We start from the raw sequence: 18,484 nt of genomic DNA, 5'->3' as shown, positions 1-18,484 counted from the left end.
GCTGGAGAAGACCTGGACAACCCTAAACAGGTCGCCAGGCTATTGGAGGGCTAATTAAGATCGAAAAATTCACACTCACATTGGCACCTGTGGTCAATTTAGAACCACAAATTAACCAAACAGGAGCTACTGTGAAAAGCATACATCTCTAAAAAGCTTTTCATAAGTTCAGAAAACAGCCCTTTACATTGGCGGTATAAAGTTCACACCTTTTCCTGATCTTTTAACCACATTTCATGATCATGACAGAGTTTTGAAATAGCTTTTCTTTAGACCTGCCTGCCTACTCTTTGCAAACATCTGCAGTTTTGCATTCAGAACATAAGACCAGACTCTGAGTCTTTGAACCAAAAAAAAGGGACAGAGAGAGGGAGAGGGAGAGGAAGAGGGAGAAAAACCGATAGGAAACAAAGAAACACAGATTGGACACTGTAAGGAGAAAGAAGAGGCACAATTGGATTGCTCAGAGCGTTGTATTCAGTGGGGGCCACTTATACAGTCAATAGTAATGGATAGCACATGCCATATCAGTACAATAAGAGACCTTGCCTCTTTATCTGCTTACATGTAGTACATGGCAACAACAATAGCCACAAGTGCTGCATTGAAAATCTATCTGACATACTCAGCCCTCATCTTTTCTTTACAAATAGCAACTATTTGTCACCAAAAAAGTTGAAGCAGCTCCCCAGGCAACAAAAGAGAAAAATGAAATCAAGGAATAGACACAGATGACTGTCAATACACAAGAGGGCAAGAAAAGAGTAAACGCAGAGAACGACAGGTGGAGTTGAAGAAAAAGAGGGGAGGCGATGGGGGCTTAAGGGGAAGTAAGAAAGTGTGGTAAAAAGCATTCAATAAACACGTCTCTATAGTAACCAAGATGTAATTTGCTTGGTGAGAGAAAGAGAACGATGGCGATTGAGGGAGAGTGATGGAGAGAGGGGAATAGAAAAGCATTTACCATCGCTGCTTGAGTCCAGAGCTGTAATTACGGAACTGAGACGCAGCGACAGAGGGGGAGGAAAAGAGCGGAGGTACACACAAGAAAAGAGCTGCGCACATAGTACTTTTACAAAAGGATAAGGTGACAATGAAAGATACACACAAGTAAAGTGATGACCCCATAAAATTAGCACTGTTGCAAATAAGTGTCGTAGGCGTGCGGAAGAAAGCCGGCGGAAAAAGCAGCTCCGGTAAGAACAAAACGACAAAGATAAATCAGAAGGAAAGTTGAGAAAATGATGCCTTTTGTAAGCACGTGTGGAGGGAGAGTGTTCATATTCATTTGGTCACGGGTCACAATTATGCCTGGTCATTAAGCCAAAAAAACAAATTAGCCACTTGAATAATTAAGCAGAGATATAAAACTTGGTGCAGCCAACACAGAAAGAAATGCAGGGGTGGAAATGGGACAAAGAAGAAGATGTGGAGTAAAAGTGAGGAGAGGGAGGAGTGACAGGCAGAGACAAGCTATCTTATAGGGACGAGCAGCCTTGAATGATGAGTGATAGACAGACCGAGATGTGCGTGAAATGTGCGGGCATATGGCTGATCAAAATAGTAAAAGACCAAAAATAGCAGCATTACAAAGTAGATGGAGAATGGGGCCAGTGTGTGTGTGTGTGTGTGTGTGTGTGTGTGAGTGAGAGACAGACAGTCTGTGGGAGAGGAACATGGTCCTACTGTGTGTGTGTGTCTGTGTGTATAGGGTAGTTGATTACAGCTCTGGTGAGCTTGGTGTCAGTCTGTATACGTAGAGATAACAGGATTAAGAGGCTACTGACACTACTGTACAAAAGCAATGGAGGGAGGAAAGGGAGTGATGCTAGGAGGGGAAGGGTTGCAAGAAAACTGGTGGGGGAAGAAATAAACGAAAAGGAACTTAAAGGGACGTTCCCATCAAATTCCTTTGCCATATGCCAATTGGAGAATTAGGGCTAGAGTTCAGTAAAATTTACAGTATATCCCGCTTCCAAGGAGTCTTGTAATTTTTTTAAAGTGGTCTAAAGCGATACTTCTTCAGGCTTTCTGGAGGTCGTTCAAAGTTTTGGGCAGATTGTTTTGTTAAATCACTCAACACTGACCTACGAATCATTCTAGCATAAAAAAAAGTCACCTAACTCAAGGGATTAACCAGGGTTGTGTCTGCACATAAGAAACAACCTAGCAAAGAACCATTTTTAAACTACATCTTAGGGGACTTTGTTATTGTCAGCCTGTCGCAAAAAGGTGTAATTTGCTCCCATTTCTTTTAGTTGAATCTATGAAAATTGTCAAAGATAACACAATCTGACAGGCATAAATAGTGGCAAAAAAGTAGCATGCCTAAAAGGAAAAGAAAAACTATAAACAGATAAACCATATCTGAAAGTCGTGTGCTTACAAAAATGAGATGCATCTGGTCCTTTATTATTCACTGAAGTCTCAATAATGGTCTCAGTGTAAGACGGGGATTGTTAAGAAGCTTTTCATAAGGAAAGTAAACAGGAAGACAAGGCGAAATTACACAAGAACAGGACTGAAAATCAGTGGCAACAGGTCTGATGGAGTGATTAATCCATATTTGACAGTATAGGTTAAATCATCATCCGTATGTACAGAGAAGGTCACCAGAGGTGATGGTTTGGGTCTCCATGTTCAGAAGATGATGGACTTCTGAACACAGAAAAGTACCATCAGCTTTTGACCCACCATGAATTACTATAGGGAAACGATCTGATTGGCAACAGCTTCATTTTATAGCACGACAATGATCCCACACAAACTTTTAGCACAGTACAAGCATCTTTTTAAAAAAAAAAAAACCTGAAAAAAAAAAACCCCACACACACAATGGAGCACTATCAGTCATTGATTGGCCTCCTTAGAGCCCAGACCTCAAAATTATTGAAGCAGTTTGGGATCATTTTGCCAGAGAATAGAAAGAAAATCAGCCAACATCCAAAGAAGAGCTTTGAATGTCCTTAAAGGAGCCTGGAAAACTTTTCCTGAAGACTACTTAAAGAAATTACAAGAAAACTTCCCTAAGTTTCAGGTTGTGCTGAGGTTTTCGAGGGGTTTTTTTTGCCTTATATGCTATATTTCCATGCATGTTTGCATAAGTTTCAATAAATAATTCGTTTTCCTGTTATCCTAGCAAAATATACAGAAATTTGTGGCTCAACACTTTTGCACAGTGCTATATAAAATTACAGATATGGGGGGGCGAACAATCCCGGATTTTTTCATATTAAGCACGCGTGGTCACTCAAGGGTTAATAAGAGTTATTAAAAGTCATGAGATCCTAGTCAAACATGCTGCTTTTTCATCAAAACACCAAACAAATGAATATCTGTTGAAAGAGTAGTTTGTTAAAAAATAAACAGTGAATTCATTCTGGAAACTTGATTTGGCCTCAATAAGACTTTACCGATCTTTCCCTTTGTTTTTCACCTAGTTTATCTATGAATGCATGTGAGGAAAAATGCTAATCACATCTAAATAGATTCTCCTAACACAAACAGCGCTGCAAACATGCACATAAACGATTAAAAATGACACTTACCCAAAACACTGGCAGAAATCTTTCACGCATAAGGCCTGACTGAACTGGTTTTTAACAAACTTGAAACCTTCCTGCTGTACTGTATACAACTTTGTATAAACATACTGCAATATTATGATTTCCTGCTCAATGTTCAATCAGTTTTGGTTATTTCCAGAGTTCTTTTAATGTTGTGTTGCTGGGATGTTCTTCCAGTTTTTAGCAGGGAGAGCTAATTATACTCCAATCTGATCAGCACTGATTTGAGCGTAAATTGGGTTTAGGAATTTTAAGTAAATAAGAGTGTTATTTCAGCTACAGGGTTACCCGATATATGAAGAACTAGTGTATAACAGAGAATGTTTGCTGAAGTAAACTGTGCCAAGAGACAGGAAAAAATATATTTGGCCAGTAATGAGAAGATCAATGAAAGTGAAGATTGAGACAGATGATGGATAGAGACTGGGGTAAAAAGAAGTAAAGGATTTTGGTAAGAGTGCTGATAATGATGAATAGCAGACAGACAGGACATGAGACAAATATTAAATAGGAAAGAAGGGAGGAAGAAAAGCAAGATTTAAGGAAGACGAGGACACAAAGTTGTTGCCAGAAGTTCTTTTCCTGCCTGTTGAGTTACAAGAAGGATTAGTAGCAGCAGAATTAATCAGCTATGCAATCAACATGTCTCTTAAATTAGTGTATCATAACTCTCGATTTTAATTGGTGGTCCCATGAGGTAAATGAGACCATTTTTCTCTCCAATCTAATCCAAGTAAAAGGAGGGAGTGGGCCAATTTATAGTGTGCAAAAGAAGAGTAAGCTGCAGGGCTCCTTAAACTCTTATGTTCACAAGACATTCCCAAATTGAAAATTAGAAAGATTTTTTCAGAGAAAGAGTGGAAGAATAAAATGAATTTTCACAAAGTATTATTAACCTCTGGCACTATTACAAAATTTGTGAGGAACTGTCTGGTCCTATAGATCAATCAAACAGAGAGAGAGAAAGAGAGAGACCCCCACAGAGTGAGTTACTCCTCTGTGGTCCTCTCCACGTTTGCTGAGGGAGCGCTGGCTCACCAGGGACAAATTAGCCACACAGGAGCACTGAGGCATCATGGGAAATTAATGATCAGGACCTCCAGGAAGTGAGCTAATGAGTCCTAGTGCCACACACACACACATACACTATGAAACACACACACACACACAGACACACACATGGTAGAAGACACAGAAAGCAAGACAAGAAGGGAGTCCTGCAAAAAGGAACTAGCCAAATGTGCACACAGCTATCAATGTAACTTTGGATGAGTGATAGCACTGAACCAACAGCTGAGTTAGTGTGACCCACACAGGCTGCACACACACACACATTTGGAGAATCAGATAATTAGAGAGGACCACCAGTGGCTTTCGCCCATGGAGGCATTGTGATTACTGTCACTACACCCTCCCCTGGGGTGTTTTACAACAACCAGAGAATTAATACTTATCACAACACACACACACACACACACACACACACACACACACACACACACACACACACAAACACCATCCAGCCAAGAGTAGCTGAACTAAATGTAGCTCTTGCAGACACCAGTTACGGAGATGCTGTGGCTCCCTGCTGTTATCCTGTGTTGGGTACTTGAATGCACCACTTCACCGTACAGTGTTGGCCTACTTGGGGCTGTACAATAAGGACTGAAAAGAAATTTCAGGAGAGGACAAAGGACGCTTTCTTTTTTGTATCAGTCAGCTGCTTACCTTACAGCAGACACCCAACAACAAAAGCGGTGTTTGCTGCTGAGTAATGAGACTGAATAAGTGAAACTATTCGATCCACTAAGAAGAACCCAGGTTTTCCTGAAAAACTGGAACAGTGACAATCTGTCTCCCCACACCAGTGGGCGCACCTCCCAAGGATTTAACTTTGCGCTGCAGCACAATAACATGGCCACACCCTTGTTGAGTGATAGGCCTAAAGTTTCCCCGGCACCGCCCTCGGCCCAGCGCATCCGCCCTTCCAGCGCTCCGTAGCCTGTTGCTGCCAAACCATCTGACAGTTTAAATTGATATTCTGACCTATTACTGTACTCGAATCCCCAAGCTTTAAAGTCAGTCTTTTTTTTTTAAGTCATTACAGTGACTAGAGCTCACTCTTAAACCACGATGCGCAGTGTGGAGACGCGCTCAGCAACGTTTCTCTGTGGTGGTGCACACCTTCTTTGCAGCCTGTAATTGTTAGCTTTTTTTTGTGAGGGACATCACTTCACGTTGTTGCATCATGGGAAGCTGCAGCAGCAGTTGACGCTAAAGTGTGAGTTTGTTCATGAGTTGGTGAAGCTGCTGAAGAAAGTTGTTCACGGAGCTCCTTTTCGTCGGGTCTCGTCACCTGATTTTGCGCACCACTCCCAGCCGGTGCAGAACCTTTCCGCAGCGGCCAGGATGGGCACCTTGCTGTGGACACCCGGAACTCCGCCTGCTTGGAAAGCTACGATTGTCTTCTTCAATATAATATCAGCTGTTGTGGCCAAAAGGCACACCGTGTTTTGGAACTCTACAAACACGAGGTGAGGAGGGGGAGTCTGTGCGCGTAATGACGCTTCTCTTGGTACAAAACGAGAAGGCTGTTTTATTTTCATCACTAGTGCCCAAATAAATGTTCACTGTTAAGGGGTCCAGATTTGGTTTAATCTACCAGCTTAGGTGAGAATAAACATAGCTGGTCTGAACTTGCACTTTCATGCCATTGCACAACATCTTTAATGATGCCTTGTGAATGACTCAGGCTTTAGTTGTTTAAAAGAATCTCAGCTATGTACCTGCTCACGTCAATGCTTACTTAAATGCAGAGGGGAGGGAAGCAGGTCAAACCTGCACCAAAAGCTATCAGGCTGTTTCCTTTAAATCAAGTAGTCTCAACTCTGTGAGTACAGTGGAACCCTCGGTTCACTTGAGACAGACCTGAGTGATCTCACCTCCTTGCCGCAGCCAGTTATCTTTATCATATTGACCACACTCTAACCGTGGCTTTCACCTGTCTGCTGCCTCTTGGAGTTAGTGATTATGCTACTTATAGAAAGGCAGAAGTAAGGGTTTCTTCCTAAGTGTTTGTTCTGAATAGTGCCCTAGATAGCATTCTCAGGACACAGGTGTATATTAAAGTCTAAAGTGCTGCTGTGCATAAGCGAATATGTAGTCAGGTAAGGGGAAGCTGTGTGTGTGTGTGTAATGGGTTGATTGGGGCCATTAGCCAGGCAGAGTGTGGCTCACCTGCTGATCCAGGTGTTCCAGTGCTTGATAATTGAAGGTTTGAGGTGGGAGACCTGCGGGGCCTGCCGGGCTACTGCCCACCAGAACACATTCGCGACTCTCTTACACGCTTTTCTAGACTCTTGCTCTCTCAGAGGCCACAGTCCCCAAACGCTCTTTCAGATGAACGATCTTTTTACTTAGCTGTTGGCCACAGAGACCACTCTGTCAGTAACTGTTTTATCTTTATGATTTTACATTTGTAGATGCTCAAAATCTGACAGAGATATGACTCCTGGGACTATTAATTTCCCCAAGAGCTCCTTTGTCTAGGGGGCAGGCTCTTGTAGTGGAGGTTATACCCGGTGTGTGCATGTGGGGGAAAACTCAGTCATGTAATTTGGATCTGACAGAAATGTGGTGGACAGAAACACTGTGAGGATTAGGAAGCACCTTCTTGTTCTCTAGAGATTCAGGGATGAATGGTCACAGCCTGTGGCACGGCCACACAGTCTGCTGCAACACCACGCAATCACAATGCCATCAGCATCACGGTGGAGAGTAACCCACTGTGGCAGAGAATCACTCTCATCAGCAACACCACCCAATCACAAAGCTATCAGTGGTGCCGTGATGCTGCACCAAGTCCAGAATCCCCTGGGTTTACCACAAGGACTCTCCTCTCCTCTCCTCTCCTCTCTCTTCATTACCTCCCTTGTTACATCCTTCTCCTTTCATCTTTTGTCTGCACTCCCTCACTCCTCCTTCTCCTCTTTATGTCTCACAACTCCCTCCAGCCCAGTGATGGATATTGGCTGTGTGATTAGTTGAGCTTCAGTCATTTTCCCATACCATATTTTCTATTAGCTGCCAGCCAGCGAGCCAGCCAAGTTGTCCTGAGGCCTGTAAATGCAGCCAGGTGAGGGGAAGAGGAGTACAGGGACACGAGAGCCGTGATTTTGTTGGATCAACGTAGCAATAAGAGAGCCAAAGACTGCGTCTGACATTCTGAGTACAGACAGTCAGAAAGTAACCACGATTGGCTTCCTGCTTCTTTTTTTTTTTTTTTTTTGTCCACAGTGCTGTAACAGATTACAGTGTAACTGTTATTAATAACCGTGTAAAACCTTTTTTTGACATTTTCAGCATAACTTTGTGTTATTTCATCCATTCCCATTCTACATTGCCTTGTTTAACATCTTTCAGCTCACTGTTGTGGCTGAGATTTAGTTTCAGTGCTTTGATTCTTGCTAAAATGGCTCTGGTAAGTCCATCATCTCTGGGCTACCTGGGCGACACAAAACCAGCAGCAGGTCAAAGATGGTGAGCAGAGGTATACTAAGTAAGAGAAAAGCCTCATTTTCTTTTGAAGTTGATGAAACGGGGCAAATATCGACTTAAAGAGAGTTAATCTTGGATCATCATTCATCCATGTTGCCAGACGCATGACTTGAGATACACACTAACATTGCTCTGTAACTGCAAATGTTGTAAACATTTTCGCTTTATAAGCTAAAATCAGTTTATAGTTTTGGGTAGAACTGGCTTTGCTTGACTTATTGGTAAAATATTGATTATAATTTTGACCCCATGCACCAATCTTCTTTAGAAATGTAAGAAATTGTGTTTTGCACATTCATGAACTAACAATAAGTGATTGAGTGTATTCATGGCAACATTATTCCTGTCACATGTGAATCTGGGAAAGCATCTAAAGACAAATGCTTAAGCTGCTTATAACAACCTTAGCTGGTGGAAAAACGGACTCTTTTTAATATGGACGACAGGAGCCTATCTCTGGCCTTCACCTTTCCCTACGACATCTAGATTTATAGTTTTAATGAAGCAAGGGCAGTGAAGTGGAGACTGTAGGGCTTCACTGCTCTGTTCTTTGCTGGCTAATATGCTTGTAACAAAGGCTCAATGAAACACTTTAACTGGCACACATTTAGCACCCTCTATATTGAAAAATGAAGCTCTGAAATGAAAGTGATAGACTGACTGCGGGGTCGGCGTTGAACATTGCAGAATCGGATACCCCTGCCTCTTTCTTTTGTGGGGCTCCAGTGGTTCGATCGCCCTCTTTTATGATTTTTTATGAACACGGTTTACGATCGCTCTCCGTTTTATAACCGTGTCTCTCTCAGAGCAATAGTTCCTTATTAGAAGAGGAATTATTTTTTACTTCCTGGAGCAGTTAAAGGTTAGTATAATAATATAACCCCGGTGCTCAAAGCTTGAGTGTGTGTGTATTTGTGAGTGCTGACAGTTTACCTTAGCTCTCCCCTGAGCCACAAGCTCAGACTGGTTTATTGGTGTATTCAGCTTCTTCTTGTGTTCCACGGAGAGCTTTTAAACCTGTTGGGCCAAACACGTTGACCAGCCTATTTGCAGATACAGCTGTGTCTGCTTTTTGCGCTGCATGCATCCTCATAAATTCGCTCAGGAGCCGTCGGGAAGTTTACTCAAAGCATCAAAACTTTAGGGATTGAATTACACTTCTTGGGGGACAAGAAATGGCTTGAAAGATTGGGCTGCTCATACATCTGTAACGAGAATAAATGTCACCCATACCTGGAGCTTTAATCACCTACTCCATTTTCTGGTTCTTGGCACTCACTTGTACTATTGCTTTCCCTCCTATCTGCCCGGAGAGGATGAAAACTTGTTGCAACAGTTCCCCTGGATCACAGCTCAAGCTTCAGTCTCTGTTTGCCAGCTCCTTTGCTTTCTCCGCACCCCAATTTTTTTGTTTCTGAATTTGCGTAGAGGCAGACAAGTGTAGTTTTAAGTGTAAATGACATTAACATTTAAAACCCGCGACAGAAACATCGTAACCAGTTTTCCTTACCTGCATCCTCACTTGCTCAGACTTGAACTCACTCTGAAAGTTTGGACACAAACTTAATCATTATAAAACATCAGACCAGACCCCTCTGAGCTCTCGCGCTCCCTCTCTCTTTTTTTTTTTCTTTCTTTCTTTCTCCCCCCGTCTCTCACCCGCTCATACAAAGACCTAGGGTGAGCTCTAAGCCAATGAAGCATGTTTAAACGGGGTATGAGGTGATGAATATTTGTATTGGTTTTCTGTATCTTTATTGAAAGCTGCCCTCATAAGTCCTCCGTGTAATCTCTGCTCTGTTTATGCATCATTTCCGTCTGTGTGCACTCGTGAATGATCCAGTTTAAATACCAAAGTAAATCACATTCTGCATACCATAGCTGCACTCACGTACACACACACACACACACACACACACACGTAACTGATCTGTGGGATTGCACAAACAGACACATACAATATACAGTAAAATAAAAGCAGATAAGTTGTAATTGTGTCTTGTCAAGGACGATGATTGCACTTTTAGACTGATTTCTTTCTTCTCCTTATTTTATTCCTTCATCCAGCGATCTGTCTGCATCTATTACCCCTCTGTAGATTGGACATGCAAATGAATACATTCCTTGGATTGCTTTCTCTTCTCTCTGTGTCTGTCTATGTACTAATCTCTATCTTCCCCTGGTAAATGATTAACATGGAGAACCTGGCTGAACTATAATCAACAAACCCACAGTGAGGTAATTACCACTTTATTCCCGGCCCTGCTAACAAAGCAGTCTCCCTCTCTCTCACTCACTCTCTCTCACACACACACACACACACACACACACACACACACACACACACACACACTCTTCCTCGTTCTCTGAATATCACTTCATGTCTCTCTCTCTTTCTCATCTGTCATAGCTGCATCAGTGTCTCTCTCCCTTCTCTGTGTCAGTGCCTATTGTCTGACTTCGCCGCTGCGCTGTGGTCTGTGCAGATTCAGAAACGCCTTTGCGAGTGCAATTGTGTGCGTTATCTGTCTTTGTAAATGCGCTTTGTCTGTTTGTTTGTGGTATCGAGTCTATTATCTGGAGGTAAACTGTGGTTGAGTTAACTTCTGTGTACACTCGAGCTTCTTCATCTCTGTCAGAAAACAATGCAAGGCAGTGATTTTTAGTGATTTGAATGCCTGAGAATTGACGTTGGGTGTCGTCGTTGTTGTTGGTTGAAGTTCATTTCACTGGAACAATAGCTCTGTCAGAGGTGTGTGCGTGCCTGTGTGTGTGTGTGTGTGTGTGTGTGTCTGTGCGTGCAAGCTTGTGGCTCTTACTGGCTGGTTAGCGTAAAAGGGAAGTCTTTGTTTCCTTGAAGAGATGGAGTGTGATAAGTGTAAGTTCTGGAAAAACAAAACCCAGAAATGCACAAGGATACCCAGCCCCATTAAACCACTCAAGGCTTTGATTCATTTGTGATCTTGCACATAATTCATCTGGGTTGTTTTTCTTTTTGGGGGGGTTGGAGGTGCTTTTGTCTGTCTTTTTTACTTTTCTCCAAACTTCCCTTCATCACACAGCAAGTAGTGAAAATGGTTTAACAGGAAAAATCGTCTGTTCTGGTCAGCAGTATGTAGCTGTGGGAACATTTACCAACCACTGCGCCTGCCAGCCTCGCATCTAAATAGGTCATTGTTTTGTTTCCACTCGTTAGTTGATTTTAGGTGTGACTGAAGTGTTCGAGGAAAAAGGCATAATATTGTCTGTGGATGCTTGGCTTTTTTTTAAGGTGGGGCTTGCATATAAGAGTATTGTGCAACTTTAAAATGCCACATGGCCTAACTATCTCCAGCAAGTCTTTCCAAAAATATTTAGAGGTATCTACCATGCGACACTGCTTCCCTCACCTTTCATGTGTACATCTGTGTGAAATCAGTAATCCTCCATTTCACTGTTTAGTGATATACCTTAGAATGAAACCAACATAATCGTTGCACGACAAAACTAATCTTTGCATTTGAAGTGAACGCTGAGATACACATGCATAGGAAGACTCGAGCACACTGTGCTGAAAATGAGGTTTGGGGCCTAGCAGTGAGGATGTCTGTATTAAAATGGATCAGATAGTCACAGTGCAGCTTGGAGCAGTCGGAGCAGACATGGTGTACAAGCATGAAAGGACGGCCGCTCTCTCCTCCTGGTCAGGATATTTAGTCAATCGATACCAATTTAACACCCAGATATTATCGCCGGCTTCTTGCATTATCGCTAGACTGCATATGGACCCATCTCTTTCCCAATTTCTCTCCCCACGCTGCCCTGTTTCTCTGTGTACACACATACATCAATATTAGGTTGCATTAAGCTGTAATAAGTTGCATTGTATGAATGTCTCCAAGTGGGGTGGAACAGCTGTGGAATGAAATGAGGTTCAGTGATGTCTGCAGCTCAGTTGGCACGGTGCAGCCCAGCTTTGGCACAAAATGGCTGCTGTGGCGCATGTGTGTGAAGAGGGTGGTTATGGTGGTTAAGGGCCGTTGGTGAGCACTGAGCAGGAGCGTATTCATTCATTCACGACACACAATGAGATGTCATTGTTGTAAGTGTCAGGCGAGCTGTGTATTCCTTTGACGTACAAAACGCCAATTAAATTGGCATGCAAGAATTTGTAAACTGTGGGAAACGCCGTCACTCTAAGCTTGACCAAAACAAAGCAATCTGCTCGCTGTTTGGCCCATATGTGCATTTTTGAATATTTCATTCTCATTTTATTACGCGTGCAGGCAGAAACGCGTCCGCATGTACCTATAACCTCTCGCTGTACTCTTTCACTCGGCTCAGAGATCCTGCCAAGAGGCAACTTGGGAATTCCCGCAGACAGAAATTGAATTAGTATTGACCGAGGCAAAGCAAAAGGCTGTAGCTGGAATCAGGATTATTGTACCAGACAAGGTCCTCACTACCAGGAGGGCACTGAGACATGTTTGCCATCATATCTCTATATTCTTTAAAGATGCTTAAGGACATTCACTCCAGAAGTGTATCTTGATAATTGCTTAGATGTTCTCACAGAATCTCCAAGCCTGTTTCCTAGAAATTGCTCCTGCTTTTATGTGTGAAAGCTGTGCTTTCTGCATATTTCCGTGCAATGACTCACTTGTTTTGGTCACTAACTGAGAGTCACAGTCATCAGGTGCAGACAGGACAGCCATGTCTGCTGCGCATAAATGCGCTGTACTCAGTTTAACTCATTTTTTTGCAAAACTCTAACTTTTTGCCTTTGTTAGCAGACAACTTTTGTGTTTTCATCATAAATCTGCGACTTCAGGAGTGCTTCTCTCACGTGTCACGTAACCAGTAAATGGCTGAAAAGCGACAGTAGAGGAGTAGAGGTCTATGGGCTTGAAGTGTTTTTAAAAGTCTTAATATTCATGTGTTTGATTTTAATGCCGCAGTGTGTCACTGGATTAAAGTAAAGAGCCCCACAAATCTGTCTCAGGTTTAAATTCTCTCTTTCACGTGTCACAAAGTGTCTGCGAAGTGGTGCTTTTAAGCTACATTTATTAAGGTTTGGGGAAATATCATAAATGTGCTTGATGTAATAATAATAAGGCACTCTGGCGTTCTGTAGTGGGGGGTGTATAATGGAGGATTTAAAATAATTTTCTTTTATATAAAAATGAATTCTGTTACAGAATGTGCGAGGAAAATGCTTAAAAGCACAGAATAGCATGAATTCCCATATTCTGATTACAGAGAATGTTTTGTGCGAGCTGCTAGCTCGCAGCTTTTTGATAAGTATTAGCAATTATGTATTCTGGTGGTATGTATAAAGGATTTTTTTTTTTAAGCTATAGGCGTGGCTGTGTACACTTTATCTACACACAACAAAGAAATCCTTTGATTTAAAAAGATATGTAAAGCATGTGAACATGCGTGTGTACTTATGGGGTGTATGTTTCATTTTTGCTATCTTTTCATAGTTGTTACAGAAAAGTTTCAAGTAACACTTTCAGCTACACATATACAAGTATTCCTATTTCCTAAAGCCGCTTTTTATCCCGTCCTTTGAGATTTCCAGATAGATCACATGACAAATGTTGTGCTGTGTTGATATTATGACTCTTCTGTATTATTAATTTATTTATTTTTAGGAGACTTTTCCATGGTGGAACAAAAACTAATATTATTTTGGTATTGCCTCCCAGAAGTGTGGTAGCACAGCCTACTTTGCAGCGCTCCCCCCAGTGATGTAAAACGCGTGCACACACATTTCGCTTCTGTTTCTCTTTGCGCTGCCAAACACACCACAAATGAATATACACGCTGCCTTGCCTGCTTCATTTTTTTTTTTTCGTCAGCCCCCAGAGATGGTAAAAACATTAGACCTGCAGTGGAGAAAAGTGAGGGATGGAGAGTGCGTTAAGGAGACGATGGTAGTGAAAGAGTCAACAGATTTCAACTCCCAAAACAGCTCAGGGAGGCCCCCAGGGATGGAGGGATGAGGAGAGAGGGAGAGAGGGAAGAAAGGATGTCAGCAGGTATTACTATCACTGTCACAAGAAGGCGTGAGGAGCAAACCCTCTCTCCACTCCTCCCTCCACACACACACACACACACACACACACACACACACAGGGGCTTACTCACACGCTCACCGTGACGCAGCCATGTATACAGGTGTCGTAGAGAGGTTCACACACGCTACCATCACCCTGCCTGCATATACGCTCGCTCATGGATGCTCGGACTCTGGGGAGAAGCCAAGTAGGGATCACGCTGCGTTTAGACCTGACGCTGCTTTCCAGTTTGCGCTACAGTCTTTACCTGATTATCACCGAGACATAATATAATAACACGTGCTTATTAAAGAAATAAATACCAGCAATTCTTTGAGGACTTCACTAAGATGAAGATATGGGGGGTTTTTTTTGGTTTTTTGGGGGGTGGGGGTGGGGGGGTATGTGCATGCATGCAGACATACTTAGATTTGCTTTTGTTGTTGCAATAACCCGTACCACATGATTTTTTTTGGAGTGGGGGGGTGCAATGATGCACAGCTTGATGCTTGTCTCCTGGTACTCTGACTGCTATTTTTCTCTCTTGCTTCCTTGTTCCTTTTTTTCCGCCTCTTTCCTCAACATTTTGTTCCAATGAGATCTTTTATTTATGAGTTCAAGGAAATGTGGGCTTTATTTTTCAGAATTCTTTATTTGATCAACTGTGCTATGCAATTGTAACTATATAATTGCCATCGGTTAACCCCCTACTGTGTTCACTTTTTAAATGTGCAAAACACATATATATCTCTTAATGCGTGTTATTAGTTTGGTATCTCGCCATGTTATGTTACTGTGCATAGCGTGGGGGAAAATACTGTGAAAACCAACTTGGAGCTCAATTTTAGTTATGCTTTATCTGCCACTTAGTTTTTTAAGGGCTTAACTCGTGTTTTCTTTAATCCTTTAAGTAAACTTTTATTTTTTGGAGTCATTGATAGTCTAGAAATATCGGGAATGGTGGTTGCGTTTTGTGCTGAATGGATGGAAATAGCTTTGTCCCAAATCTCCATAGTTGTGGCCTTGTAGCAGTAGAACTCATGAATCTCATTGCTCCCCTATTCAGCTGGAAATGGAGTTCTTGTACACGGTGCACTTCTCAAAACACTGTAGCAGATGCTGTGCGTTTATGATCGCAGAATTAATCTGTGCGTTCCCCTAAAATACACCCGGTGACAAATGCCTAGTCATAAAAGCCGCAAAATCACTCACTCGCTGCGTTTGTTTATTGCATTTATCGATGTGATGGATTTGCCTGCAGAATGGAAATTTGGTGCGGGCCTTGTTGTTCTTCATCAAAGGTTCATAATTAACACCTAAACAAGTGAGTTTTTGTAGTATTTGTCGCAGCGTGTGTCGCTTTGCTATTAAGAAACAAAGAACACTCACCCACAGTCACACATACCATGCCTCCTGTGTGTTAATCTTGTAATTTTGGGTCATTCTGGTTCATTACTTAAAGTAGCGACCAGTCATCTTTAATCCCAAATTAATCAGTTAATCCCAGTCCAATGTCAGGCTGTTATTAGCGCCACGTTAGCCTGGCGTCTGCACCGCTTCTCTTGACCCTCACCATTTCCTTCCTTTCTGCTCCTAAATCCTCACCACCACCACCACCACCCCTCCTCTTATTGTGTCTGAACCTTTCATCAGTGTTGTGGAACACAACTGGCCCCTCTAAGAAATTCAGAGGCATCCGGCTTCAAGGCAGACTTTTAAATCAAGCTAAGTGTCAAGAGTATAAATTTTTATTTCACACTCTCGAGTTCATGTACTTGAGCTAAAAATGCTGTATATGCTCAGTTTAATAAAACATATTCAACAGTCTTATCCAAACCCTAGCCGAAACCCCATGCAGACTTGCCAATAATGTAGTATTTTTGTTCTTGGCTCTTTTGATTGTATCGGGCTCTGTAAGTGTCCTACCCCTGGTGTGAATATGTGTTCATGAGTGTGAGGGGCAGGGTGGGGCAGGGTGGGCGGCTGTGCGTGACTAGAACAGGACAAAGCTGGCTGCCTTGAGGGGAAATAAAGGGGACCCTCCATACCCCCGACACACAGACCGATATGAATCTTAACCGTTGTGACGGAAAAAGATGGAGAGGGAGAGAGAAGCGTGGATCGGCTGTGATGGTGGGAAGGGAGAGGGAAGGGGGCAGTTTAGACTCCTGGGATTCCAAAGCAGTGACCGTGAAAGTGCTTAGATAAACAGAGAGGGAGGGAGGGAGGGCAAAGTGGGTAAAACGATGATGGAAGAAGCATTCGGAGGAAGAGGAATGGTGAAGAAGGTGTAGACACACTGACTGGTGAAGGAATGAGACCTGCTGAAGATGGGGTGAAAGACAGAAGATGAGAGTGAAACCAAGAATAGAAGTTTCTAAATAAGTTCACCGGGAGACAGAGAGACTGAAAGGGACCAGCTCACTCTGTTTACTCCTTAACTCGTATGCCTCCCCAATCCTTCTCTCTCCATCGTCTCCCTTCCTCTCCTTCCCTCTGTTTAAATTATTCAAGCCTGTTGGTTGTATTAGAGCAGGTTTCCTTGACATGTCTTAACTGTGTGTGTGTGTGTGTGTGTGTGTGTGTGTGTGTGTGTGTGTGTGTGTGTGTGTGTGTGTGTGTGTGTGTGTGTGTGTGTGTGTGTGTGTGTGTGTGTGACAGACAGAAAGACAGCTCTAGGCCTCCAACTGGCCATTCCTAAGGTAACAACCACCAAATAATCAGACACTGGGAAAGTGAGAAGGAATGCACACCTGGGATAAATGGTCTAGGCTGCCTATCCAGCATTGACCTTCTCATCATGGCGAGGGAGGGGAAAAAAACAGAGTACACAAATGGGAAAGAGTGTCTACAGCATCAGAACTGTGACCTACTTAGTAAATGATGGATTCTCAAAGCCAAGTCTGATTTATTGGCTGAGTGTATGTGCTTTATGAGCGCCCTTTTCACTATATTGAGTGCATCTGAGCAAATGTGTGTCTATGGGGTGTCGCTTGCATGTCCTCCTTAACCCACTTACACAGGTGGGCTGAAAGACCCAGGGCTCATGTAAGTGTAGTTAAGTATAGTTAAATAATAGATGAGAGTGTAGAGCGTATACTACAAAGACTGAATGGAAGAGAAGAAGTCAGTAACAAAAAATTACAAAATATTGGTTTAACAATGTTCGTTTATGCAACATGAGAAATGACACCAAAAGCAGACATCATCACCAAAAAAAAACACGTTCACTCCAAATACTGCTACAAAAATGGGTCACATTTGATTGAATGCCAATTTAGAGCATTTGAGTTTCATAAAAGTGGCACAGAAACAGAACCTTTCTATAAAATTTCAAAGCAGCCTTCACCTTCAGAGTTGTCAAATCCTCGTTTTATCATTCAAAGGACAGACAGAAACTCAGAATGTATGACAGCCTATGGATGCGGACAGTGACGATCCAACTAAGGGAGTCATTCTGACGATTGTTTCCATTTTAAACACATGTGTATAAAGCAGATTAACAGATACTTTTTCTTCCTTTTCTTGTTTTTTTTAATCTGTTAAGAAGCTTGCCAATGTGCCCTTTTACAATGCACCGTACAGTCTATTGGCATGGCAACACTGGCAACTCTGTATAACAAACCTTTTTATAGTCTATTTACTCAACTTTAGCATGACGGTTTCTGAATATAGATGGATCTGTCTGCTCTGGAACTGTGCAAATCCAAAGGGCCCAGCCAGCAATACATAAATATTAGACACATGATGTTGACACAGCAGATGAGCCCAGCTGCCACTTTGTAGCAATACGCTTTGATAGATATTATAAATAGTTTGAATCATTGGTCTTGGTGTCCACCCATCATAGTTGTCATTGTTCCCCACCTCTCGTCATATGTCATTCCTGTCAGCGTCTTGGCGGTGAGGTACTGTAGCTAGTTTATGTGTCTGAGCCTGGCACCTGTACAAATCAGCCCTGTATTTATTCTGCAGCTCCATTTAGACTGCAGAAACATGGAGAGCACTCATTACTCTGAGGTTTAGGCTGTCCGACCGAGAGATGCAGGAAAAGGACGGCTAGAACGACGGATGGATGGGTGGGGCGTTGGCTTGGAACCAGTCCCAGCTCCGGATTGGTGGTTGTCCTAGCAACGGCACGACTGACCTTATTTACCCCCCTTTGTACACCCCCTTTTCGTCCATGCACTCTGCTCTCGCCCCGTGCACATTTTTTTTTTTAGCCGTGCACGCACACACTTTCACCATCACTCTTCTCTTCACGAGAGCTCAAACTCTTCGTCTTCTGCCTCTTTTCTTCCTTACACTAATCTTAAAAGT

General features: G+C 42.6%; 1 protein-coding gene across 2 annotated transcripts in view; it reads left to right on the top strand.

Moving 5' to 3' along the window:
• Positions 1–5,582: 5,582 nt before the first annotated feature.
• The window catches only part of si:dkey-246i14.3 (ephrin A4), a 33,345-nt gene continuing 20,443 nt past the window's right edge, over positions 5,583–18,484 (top strand). Inside the window, exon 1 of one of the 2 annotated variants that reach the window (XM_063486855.1) lies at positions 5,583–6,100. In XM_063486855.1, coding sequence (XP_063342925.1) covers positions 5,976–6,100 — 125 coding nt within the window. In that variant the 5' untranslated portion in view covers positions 5,583–5,975. The remainder of the gene's footprint in view (positions 6,101–18,484) is intronic. The other variant, XM_063486854.1, reaches the window with a different exon arrangement.

The sequence above is a fragment of the Pelmatolapia mariae genome, linkage group LG10_11 (assembly GCF_036321145.2).
Source record: "Pelmatolapia mariae isolate MD_Pm_ZW linkage group LG10_11, Pm_UMD_F_2, whole genome shotgun sequence".
NCBI classification, from domain to species: Eukaryota; Metazoa; Chordata; class Actinopteri; order Cichliformes; family Cichlidae; genus Pelmatolapia; species Pelmatolapia mariae.
The sequence above is the reverse complement of the archived record's forward strand: the minus strand, read 5'-3'. Positions and strand labels throughout refer to the sequence as shown.